This window comes from Caenorhabditis briggsae (genome assembly GCF_000004555.2).
Source record: "Caenorhabditis briggsae complete genome, chrI, whole genome shotgun sequence".
Taxonomy (NCBI): Eukaryota; Metazoa; Nematoda; class Chromadorea; order Rhabditida; family Rhabditidae; genus Caenorhabditis; species Caenorhabditis briggsae.
The window spans coordinates 7,285,143-7,295,916 of record NC_013489.2 but is presented as its reverse complement, the minus strand read 5'-3'; the positions used below and the strand labels follow the sequence as shown (position 1 = coordinate 7,295,916).

At 35.1% G+C, this 10,774-nt stretch overlaps 2 protein-coding genes across 2 annotated transcripts in view; both read left to right on the top strand.

Moving 5' to 3' along the window:
• CBG11955 overlaps window positions 1–2,256 on the top strand; it is a gene marked incomplete at both ends in the record, with an annotated part of 6,879 nt that extends 4,623 nt beyond the window's left edge. Inside the window, 3 exons of the mRNA XM_002646206.1 lie at window positions 1,294–1,509; window positions 1,800–2,075; window positions 2,200–2,256. Coding sequence (XP_002646252.1) covers window positions 1,294–1,509; window positions 1,800–2,075; window positions 2,200–2,256 — 549 coding nt within the window. The remainder of the gene's footprint in view (window positions 1–1,293; window positions 1,510–1,799; window positions 2,076–2,199) is intronic.
• Window positions 2,257–5,193: 2,937 nt separating this feature from the next.
• The window catches only part of Cbr-wdr-23, a gene marked incomplete at both ends in the record, with an annotated part of 10,807 nt that continues 5,226 nt past the window's right edge, over window positions 5,194–10,774 (top strand). Inside the window, 2 exons of the mRNA XM_045237154.1 lie at window positions 5,194–5,274; window positions 8,318–8,467. Of these exons, the coding sequence (XP_045094711.1) occupies window positions 5,194–5,274; window positions 8,318–8,467 (231 nt within the window). The remainder of the gene's footprint in view (window positions 5,275–8,317; window positions 8,468–10,774) is intronic.

Below are 10,774 nucleotides of genomic sequence, written 5' to 3'. Positions count from 1 at the left end.
TTTCCTTAAATGTAGTTTGATGACGTGAATTTTATATTTTATGGGTGTGCCTTGGTGAGATCGAAATAAGTTAAAATAGATTGAAGAAGTATGGAGTGAAAACCTCGAAAATTATATTGTTTGAAAAGGAAATAAAAAGTTCAGCTGTTCTTGGAATAACCAATAATCTCCAACTGCAATTTCTCATTCAATCAATAGCTTTTATAAATCTGCCGTCAGAAAAGGGAATGCAAAGTTTGATGAACGCTATAGTCTTTTAAAACAGGAAAATCTTGTCTTTTCAAAGATTAGTCTTCCCGAACGCAAATGATTTCGTATTAGAATGTTTTTCAATTAAACCTAACGCTAGATTTAGGTAGAAAAGTAACATCTACATTACCGGTCGAGAAGATATACAAAAAACATATTTTACAGTTGATTTACGCCCATGTTTCCCATTTTCAGATGTCTGGAGCACGGCTGTCATGTAAACACTTGGTAATTTTGAAGGTTGTAAAACAGACCTAGATTGAAAACTCTGCATTCACTGAATTTTTTAAAAATTCTTCCGTTTTCTGAAAGACATCCCTTTTGACCAGTTTTTTAATTGAAAATAGGAAAAATACAGAAAAATCGGCAATAAGTGGAATTTTCAAAAAATTCTGTGACTGTAAAGATTTCAATCTAGTTCTGTTTTACGCTCTTCAAAATTTTTAAAGTGATCGGAAACTTAACAGCCAAGCATCAGACTCTCGGAAATGGCCAAAAATCAACTGAAAACTATGTTTTTGAATCTCTTATTGACTGGTATCTATCTCATATCCAGATGTATTCATTTTCAGAAAAGACGGCGTTCATTTCAACGTCATTGGCACCCGCTACATGAATCAATTGCTTTTGGGACATTTAGCCACCGTGTGGGAAATTGAAATTCGCAAAAAATGGCCGCCAAGGATTTTGGAGAAGACGCAGGAGTAAGTGTGCCCCAGTGATAATCCGAGAGCGATAGAGCGTATTTGCAGAAAAACTAAATTTTTCACTGTGGCACTTGAATTTCTGCAAGATATGAACACATTGAAGCATCGAAATGAGGAAACTCATGTAAGGATTACGATGATGGCCTAGAAAAACAAAACGAGGCCACAGATGTCAATTTTCAAAAATTTTTTAATTCCAAAAAATTTGGAAATTCGAACATTTAAAAATTCAGAAACTCAAAAATTCAGGAAATTTTGAAAATTTCAGAAATTCCAATTTTCCGAAAACTAAGAAATTCCACGAATTTTTGAAACACCAAAAATTCTATATTTTCAGCAACTCGTTCGTCGTGAGGTTTTTGAAGACTACAAACTACCGAATAGTCAATGTGAAATGTCTTGTCTCCATCAAATTCTTCGTTTCCTATTAGCATTTTTTCGATTTGAAGAGGCTTCGAAATCCAACGCTCGAGGAATCTCTAATGCATTTTCGGCGATGCCAAATGAGTTATCACGGTACTCACAAGAGGATTTGCAGAGGATTTCTGAGATAGTAAGGATGAAAACCCCGAGATTTTGAATTGGTGGCCTTGAAAAATTTAGGTTGAAAAAATTTGGTCACTGTTATATAAAATATGCCAGGAAACTTCTTTCATGAGTGATATTTTTGATTTGTAATTTTTTCCTTTTTTAATGGACTCGAATGATTTTTGTAAACTCTGAAAAAAAGCGAAAAAAAGCAAAAACCATAGTAACAGCTGCTGTAGCCTTTTGGCTCTCGAAAAAAACCCATTATTGCAGAAATACGAATTTTTAAAAATGGTTGAAAGTTTGCTTTTACAGGTAAAACAATGCAGTGCATTGAAGAGTAATCAATTGGGAATTCTGATGAAAACGACGAGTAAACGTGTTCACGAAATGATGGTTAATCCAACGTCTTCACCAGATGCTCCACCTGGAATCAGGATTCGAATGGACGATGATGAAGAAGCGCCAATCGATGGGAATGATGAACTTGAATATGAAGATGATGATATGAATATAGTTGTGTCATCAGATGAATCAGTTTATACATTATCACCACCGAGATCCAGTGGACAAGGATCTTCTTCTGATGGGGTGAGAGAGATTCTCGATTTCTTCCAAAAGATTATTAAAATATTCAAAAACATCGATATTCATGGAAATTCGAATAATTTGAAAATCCAGCAATTTGAAAATTAAAAAAAAAGTTTTTTTTCAGTACTCGAACGGCTCGCCAGCAAGACCAGAACAAAACAAACGATTCCGTTATCAATAGTAATCAATCGACAAAACAGAAAAACAGTCAAAAATGTGTGCATTTGTTTCTCATGTTCCATCACTTTACTTTACTTTTTTTAACCGATCTCTTTTCTTCCCGATTTTTTATCATTTTTTTCCGAAACTCAAATTCTAGGTTTTTCAAATTTCCCCTCCATTTCACCCCTCATATACGGTCTCACAAGCCCTTTTTCTCAAATTTTAAACGCATAATTGTTCCGATAATCACATTTCGTAATTAATTTTCTATTAAATTTTCTTTGGCTTGAAATCTGAAAAAAAGATTATGAAATTCCGTTCAAACATACTTTGAAATAAGTCATTTTTCATAATGTTTTATTAATTAGTTTGTCTGTCTGTGTGTCCAGGTGTCCTTTTTGCCGATGTTTTCATTTTTTCCAGGTTTTAAAAGCACGAATAATGAAAAATTAATTTCAGCTGTTTTTTTTCCAATATTAGCTGTTTTTTTTTAAATTTCCTATGAGATTTTTTTATCGGCAAAAAAAATGGAAAAATCAATTTTTCCGGAAAAAAACAATCGGGAAAATAGGAATTTCTTGATTGTCCGTCCGCTTTTTCCAGTATCCGAATATCCACATCCGTCCCTCTCCCTCTAAGTTCAACGATTAACTAGATCAAAACTCAAAATGTATGTTTTTGATGATGATTCAATCTCAAGTCACAAAAACTACGACGCTTCGCCTCGTTCGTTCTGATCTTAAGATTTCTCGCTTCTCTGCGTCTCACGCTTCCCCCTACACTATTTCCTTCCTTTTCTCTAACCACTCTCCTCGCTTCACACACTCTCTCTATACGAATTGTCATCATTTTTCGGCCAGCCGCTCTTTTTTGCTTCGACCACATTTTCAGTGTTTTTGCAGTTAGAGAGTGAGAGACGCAGAGAAATGGCGTGTTCTTCGAATTTGGACCGGCATACACCCCTCATCATATGTGTGTATTGATTTGAAAATTGAGATAGTTAGAGATAACAAGAAGCGAAGAGGTTTAGAGAAGCCGCGTGCTTCTTGTTTAACTGTCTCCGTATCTCCGGACGAGAGAGTGTCATAACAGAGGAGGACACACGAACACATGTGATTTTGATTGTGTATATTGAAATTTGAATTTTTTTGGTCTGGAAGCTTAGAAGCATCTAGAATGATATGAGCTGATATTTTTTGTTTTTAAATTTGTAGAATTTGTCGTTTGGCAGAAAATTGAGATCAAAAGTTCAAAAGAAACTGGTTTCTCTCTTTTCTATTTATTTTCCTCATCTTTTTGTTCTCTTTTTTCGCTTTTTGGACAGATTTTTTGGCAAACAATTGGGTGATTAATGAAATGATAACCTTTTTTATCGATTTTTTATCTGAGAGTTTCAGTTTTTTAAAAAATAACTTTTGGGTTTTATAGCGGAAAATCTGAAAGCTTATTCTCAATTTCAATTTTTTTAGTAGAAAAATAAAAATTTTCAAAAAAAAGGAAAAAATTCACAAATCAGAAAATTTTATCGGGAATTTCTGGACAAAGACAACTACCGTAACATAAAAATATTTTTATATTCCGGATTTAATTTCTCGATTCTTCGCTGTTTTCCCTCGAGTTTTCTGTGTTTTCCCCCAAAAAAGTCAGAAATTTAAAATTTTTAATAGTGAAAATTGACCTAAAACGTACAAAAATCGAAAAATGAATCCTGAAAAAAAACATATTTTTTAGGTTACTATAGTTGTCTTTGTGAGACCTTCCACGGCCACCGGCATTTCTCTTCCACAGCTCCGATTTTTTTGTACCAGAATGATAGTAATATTTCGTATAATTCAGAAAATCAAACTTCCCGAAAAATCGGAAATTCAGTATCTTAGAATTCAAAAAATTTAGTGCTGAAAGACCAGAAATTCGGAACTTCGACATCTAAAAATTAGCAAATGATTTTCCGGTTTTTAAAAAATCGAATCCTTATTTTTGGGGTTTTTCGGGGAATCTAGTCTTGGGTAGTCCTTTTTTGCAATTTTCCACCGTAACTCCTTTCCCGGTCATTCTATTTCTTCGACCCCATTTTCTTCTCTTTGTTCGATTCATCATTCAAAAACTGATAACCCAAAGAGAGCATCCACGTGATTCTCACGATGCTCGTTCCGTTCGGTTCTCCATCCAAGAAACTTGAAAATTCTCATCAAATTCCCTTCAAACTCATCTCATTTGTCATCAATTTCTCCCTTTATTTTTCCATTTTGATGACCTTTTTCTTCTCATTTTTCTCCAAATTTTCCATATTTTGTGTATAGTTTTATGCTTTCTATCTCGATGTGTGTTTGCTTGTATTTCATGTGCTGACAATAAAATTTTGCTTTTTTTCTCTTCGCTTTCAATATATTTGAAATTGACAAGGTGTCAGGGTCAGGAAATGTGCTCTATTGAACTAGAAAATATGTGGGGAAATCGAGAGAATGATCAAAAAGGCAGAGATCAAAATTTCTGGAAATATCGGAGTTTCGAAAATTTTCAGCAAAAAATTAAAAATATTCGGAAATTCGATTTTCGACCGAATTTTGGATTTTGCGCAATTTTTGGATAGTCCGATAGAGCAAGTTTTCTCACCCACACATTAAAACATTTTCGTTTTCTTCAATCGCTGCATGCTCATTTAACACCGCTTCAAACCGCTTTCTAATCAAAAAGTGTCGAAGTCTCTCATTTTCCAGTGATCTCTCATCCATCCATCCTTCTGATTCTTCATCTCAGTAAAAAATCGATAATCGATTCCAAATGCTCGAATGGGCAACTGGATAACATCGACGTTGCTCCGTTCGTTCGACCTATTTCAACGCCATCATCAACGCCAATTTCAACAGTTTCATCGATTTTTAGAGTATAGCAGAGGTTAGGCACAGACTACATAGACTACAAACAGACTACAAACTACAAACATCCTCGAACAGCAATGTATGCGAAAAAGTTTACAGGATCCGATCCACAGACGGTGCGAACCGCCGCCGAAATCGTCGCACTTCAGAGGATGAAGGTGAGGAAAATTTAGAAATTCGGGAATTTGAAAATTTTGGCTTGGCGGGAATTCAAATTTTTGACTTTTTTTTGAAAAAAAATCTGAGGAATCTGAAAACTTCGAGGTTTTTGAAAATCCAGAATTCTGGAAAAATATTTTATTTTGAAAATTATTATCCTTGTCTGAGAAAAAAAAGGTTGAGACGCAGAGAAAAAGTGTCTGTGTCTCCACCTTATGTGTGCTATTTAGGCTTTCCGCTTCGATATCGCTACCGTATTCAGACTGCAAAAAATACTCTCTAACCTTTTTTTTCTCAGACAAGCATAATAGAAATTCTAAAAATTATGAATCCTGAATTTTAGGAAATTTGAAAAATTGGCAATTTTCGACTGTTTTTTAAGTGAAATTCTCAAAATTCAGAAATTCCAAATTTTTGGAAGCCCGAGAAATTGAAAATCTAGATTTCGAAAAAAATCCCCAAAATCCGCAAATTTGTCATAATCTTTCCCAAAACTTCTAGAACTTTTTAAAAAGTATTCAAAGAACATTCTAGAACGTTCAAGACACCTCCATGTGGTTTGTGACACTAAAAACGACAGGCGACTGCCTACAAAACATGATTTTTTGCCCAAAATCGATATTTTTAGAGGGGGTGATCCCCATTTCTCTCTTCCTCCTCCGATTGAAAGAAGAACACAAAATGCTTCGGAAGTTCTCTCATTTGTCATCAAAACAGACACAGAAACTAGAAGAGACGCAGAGAAAATCAACTGATCTTTCTCTCTCTCTCTCTCTCTCTCTCTCTCTCTCTCCCTCTCTCTCTCTCTCTCTTCCATATAGGCGGCGTTGATGTATTTTCTGTGATCAGTGATAGAGAGTGATAGAGGGAAAGAGACGCAGACATCGACGACCAGTCTCCTTTTCTCTCATTTCTCTACCCAACTCTCCCTGTTTCGCACACTCTCTCGCCGCCCTCTCGCTCCCAAACTGACTACGCCAGTCACTCTCATCTCGTCATCACAACACTTTTTCCCCCTTCAGACCTTTATTAGGACCTTAATTTTTTGTCAAATTTCTAGAATTTTCTAATAATATGCCCTATCGAAGAGGCGGTGGCCCATCGTGTTCTCCGTCGAATTTGAAAAGAGTGAGTTTTTGGAATTTCGCAAAAAAAAAAACTAGAATCTAGTCCTATTTGTGGTATTCGTAGTCGGTGAAGAAAAAATCGGAGATAAATCGATTTTTTCTGAAAAAAAAGTTTCTCAAAATTGCCAAGAAAAAACGAAGGGAATTTCCTTAAAAAGATCGAAAAACCCCTAAAACGTGTTTTTCACTGAAAAACAAATGCTGAAAATCCCAAGAATTTCAATTTTTGTAGTTTTTGTGATTTTCGACATCGAAAAATTCGAAATAAAAAAAAACATTTGAAATTCATCGAATTTTCGCCATTTCCGGGTCTCGACACGAAAAAACGGCTTTCTCGGATTTTTCGGAGACTACAAACTACACATTTTCTTTTTAGAAGTCTTTGAAAAACTCAAATAGACTACAAACTACAGAAAAACGAGTGTCACTCAACTTTCAACTCATTTTGTCATCATTTTTTCAAAATTTTGGCCTGGAAACAGTCTCGAAAATCAACAGATTTCATCTGAAATTCTGTTTTTGGATCATTCCAATAGAGGACATTTGTATCTATCGTTTTTCGAAAGAGTAGATCGAAAAACTTTTCTTTCAAATCACACTTTTTTTTGGCATTTCATTGGTCAAGAAGTTCCCCAAAAAATGATGACTATTCAAAAATCATGACAAAAAGCATAGAATTTGGCTACTTTGTAGTCTATTTAATGTTTCCCGTAGCCTAGTTGTCGGATTCTAGGCCATCATTTAGAAAAATCATCAAAACACCTAAAGACTACAAACTACATGTAATTGGTGTTCGCTTTCTCGAGAGAGGGAGTCCCCCATCTCAAATGATGACAATTTCGCTACGTAAAAAACTACAGTATACCTTGCCCATTTGCCAAAAAAGTAGGCGGAGCCAAGGGAGCTCCGCCCACTTTTATTTTCTCAACTATTCGGGAAATGGAGCATGCGGGAAAAAGAGAGAGAGAGATAAAGAAAGGTGAAAGTGCGCTCTATAGCAGTTTGGGCATTGTGTAACTGTTTCTGGGGCTTTTAGGGCTCAATTTTAGGCTATTTAAGCTGAATTTCTTTCGTTCGATTTGCGTTTTTGACCACCTTTTACAGTCCAAATTATACTGTCTAATAGAGCGCACTTTCACCCCTAGTTTTCTATTCTCTAGGTGGGTGCTGACGCAACTCGAATACTCTTTTTCATCACACTTTTTATTCTGTTCTATTCTTTCTATTTTTCAAACGATGATGCCCTTCTGACACGATTCTAACTAGCTGAACTGAACCTCCTGCCACTCTCCTGATCACGTGTTACAAGAAACAAAAGAAACCGGAAGAAGAAGAAGAAGAAGAAGAAGAAAAAGAAATTGCGAGAACTGAAAAGAAAATGATCTGTGAAATAATAAAAAATGCAGTTGAAAATGCAAATTAGCTCTATTGACAATCACCTGAAGACGATTGGCAATAGAGCGGGTTTGCAAGTCTGAAAGATTTTTGGAATTTTCGAAATCGAGAATTCCAGAATTCTTTATTCCCGAGTAGTCTGAAGTTTTGAAATTTTGAACTTCCGAAATTCGAACATTTCTGAATGTGCATGTAGGGTTCCTACTTTTATGAACTTTCGATTCTGAAGATTTCTGGGTTCCGATTTTTTAGGTCTTCGGATTCTGGAAAAATCGAAAATTTGTGACTTTCAAAATTTTTCAAATTTCTAGATTTCCGATTTCTCTTTATTGGATGAATTTTTTTGATTTTCAAAATGTCCGATTTTTCGAAGTTTTCGGAATCCTAAAAAACCCACAGAGACTGGAATTTCGGGTTTTTGGGATGTCAGAATTACTGAATTTCCGCATTTCGAAAATTTGGAAACTACAAAATAAAAAACCTACAGTAATCCAACCAGTCTAAATACACCTTTTTGCAGAATCGAAATGACAGTGACACTGATTTTTCGGATGACGATGAGGAGACGTCAGGAGGATGTCCGAAAATGACACCACAGGAAGAGCAGAGAATGTTCGAGAGAGAACAACAAATCGCATTCTCTGGTAGATGTACAATTGGAGATCCTGAGGTATGATGATACGCTTTTTAAGATTTCGGACAAAAAAAATCTGAAAATTCGCTACACTGGAAAATTCTTTCAAAGAAATGTTTGTATTCAAATCTCAAAAACTTTCCAAAATTTCAAAATTACACAAAAACCATCAGAATTTTACTTTTTTTAATGCTGACATTTTAAATTTTCTTCTAAATTCAAAATTTGCACACAAATCATAAAGTAAATATCACAATGTTTGTAGTTAATGTGACCAATGGATTAGTGATTATCAACTGTTGAAAGAATGTTTTGGGATTTGATGACAAAAAGAATGCAAAAAAAACAGATTTTTGAAGGAAATCTGAAAAATATAATTTTGGAGGATTACTGTAGTTTTGCTAGAATTTCATTAAAACTACCTGAAAATCTGTAATCTAACTACAAAAATTGAAATCTTAGACCAAAAATTTCCAAAAAAAAAATTTCGAGAACATTCTGGAGAAATTTTAGTGCTTCTCCACGACTTTCTTGTTGTTTGAATCTGAAAAAATGAATACACTGCGTAACATAATTATAAGTTCACTTTAAATTTTGAATGTTTTCGAAAACTGTGAATATGGACTGAACAGGATATGATTGAAGTAAATACTAATTCGGATTGTCAATTAATGAATACCATTTGAGACCGCTACCATTTCTTCAATTTGGCAAAATTGAAAAATCGAAAAAATGGCCCGAAAAAACGTCACATAAGTATAAGTTCAGTTGAATGAAAGATAACTCAAAACACAGATTTTAAATTGTAATGAAAATACAAAATATAGCAAAAAGGGATCAAAATGTATTCATTCATGTGAAAAATTTGGTTGTATCTATACTCAAAATTGGGCCACATCCGTTTTTGACAAACATGTACTGAAAATGAAGTTTTTCGTTAATAAAAAATCTGAAAATACTGACGGCTCTAAATTTTTTAGTTTTGCAGAACTATTCACAATTGTTTTACTCTGTCAACTGTCAAACACAATAAGATCATTCCACAAACCAGGAAAAATTTCTAATTTTAGCTCATTTTTACCACTATGTTCTGAGTGGTGCTGCATCTTTCTAGGTAGGCACCTGATTGAGCTGACTAGCATATGAGGAAGCCAATTATGTGTTCATACAGGAACATACATTAAACTATGAAAATCTGTATTTTGGATTCCTGGAACCATGCAACATTTCTGAGAGACATAGTTTCAAGCCTAAAAATATGCTATGCGGAAGCCATGTTTACGGTGTTGTTTAGTAAGGAAGGAGTCACGCATTCTAAATTTTCTTCTTGTAATCATACTTGCCACCTTTTGAATTTACACATAGAAAATTTAGATTGTTCAAAAAGTTCCACTCTACACATACAATAAACCTTTAAAAATGTATTTTTTGCAAAATCTACCAATTTTTAAGCTCGCATACTACCCCCAGAATCCATTCCTTTGATCTCAAAGTTGCTGAAAACATTGGAAATGTTCAAATTTATGTTTTTGTAGTTGATGTCCCTTTCCAAAACATTCATTGTGGAAAGATATACAGTACCGTATAAAAGGATGTAAACGTAAGGCTTTTCGTCAGATTTTCCCCCTTAAAGTGGACCTATCGGAATTTCTGAATCACTTTGAACATTCTGTCATCCATGCTCAATACGAGATTGTATTTTTTAGGCCGAGAAGAGCATCTGAAAATCGGAATAATCTAAAAAAGGTGAAAAATTCTAAAATTTAGGCGAAAAATCTGGAAATTTCCCTCAAGTAGGTCAAAGTGATCAGCCGCGATTTCGCAATCAGTCAGTAGAGCGCACTTGCTCCAACGCTAAGAATCTGAGAGACCACGCAAATCCCGGGGAAAAAGAACGGGGACTTGTAATTTTTTGATGATAAAATTGGGTCATTGTCTAAAACCAGTTTTGTAGTTTGATCAACAGGTACCGTCACCCTTCTAGCTTCTACCGTAATCCACCTACCTTCACCAGACCATCATCTCCCGCACTGTAGATCAAATTCGAGCCGTAATCCGCGAAACACACCGAATTCACGTCATCCTCATGGGCATTCACAATCGTTCGAATCCGTCGACGTTGCTCAACGTCGAAGACGTGGATACTGTATTCAGAAGTCCCACAAACGATTTGTTCGGAATCGTCGGAGAACCGGACGCAGAACACCGCGCATTGGCTGGAAAAATAGGCTTTTTAAGGGCCGATTTTCGGATAAAATAATGGTAGCCTAGGTTTCCTAAAGTAAAGTTAGGCCAAGGGCTTCAAATCAAGTTAAAGGAGGACTCCGACCAAAAATTTTTATT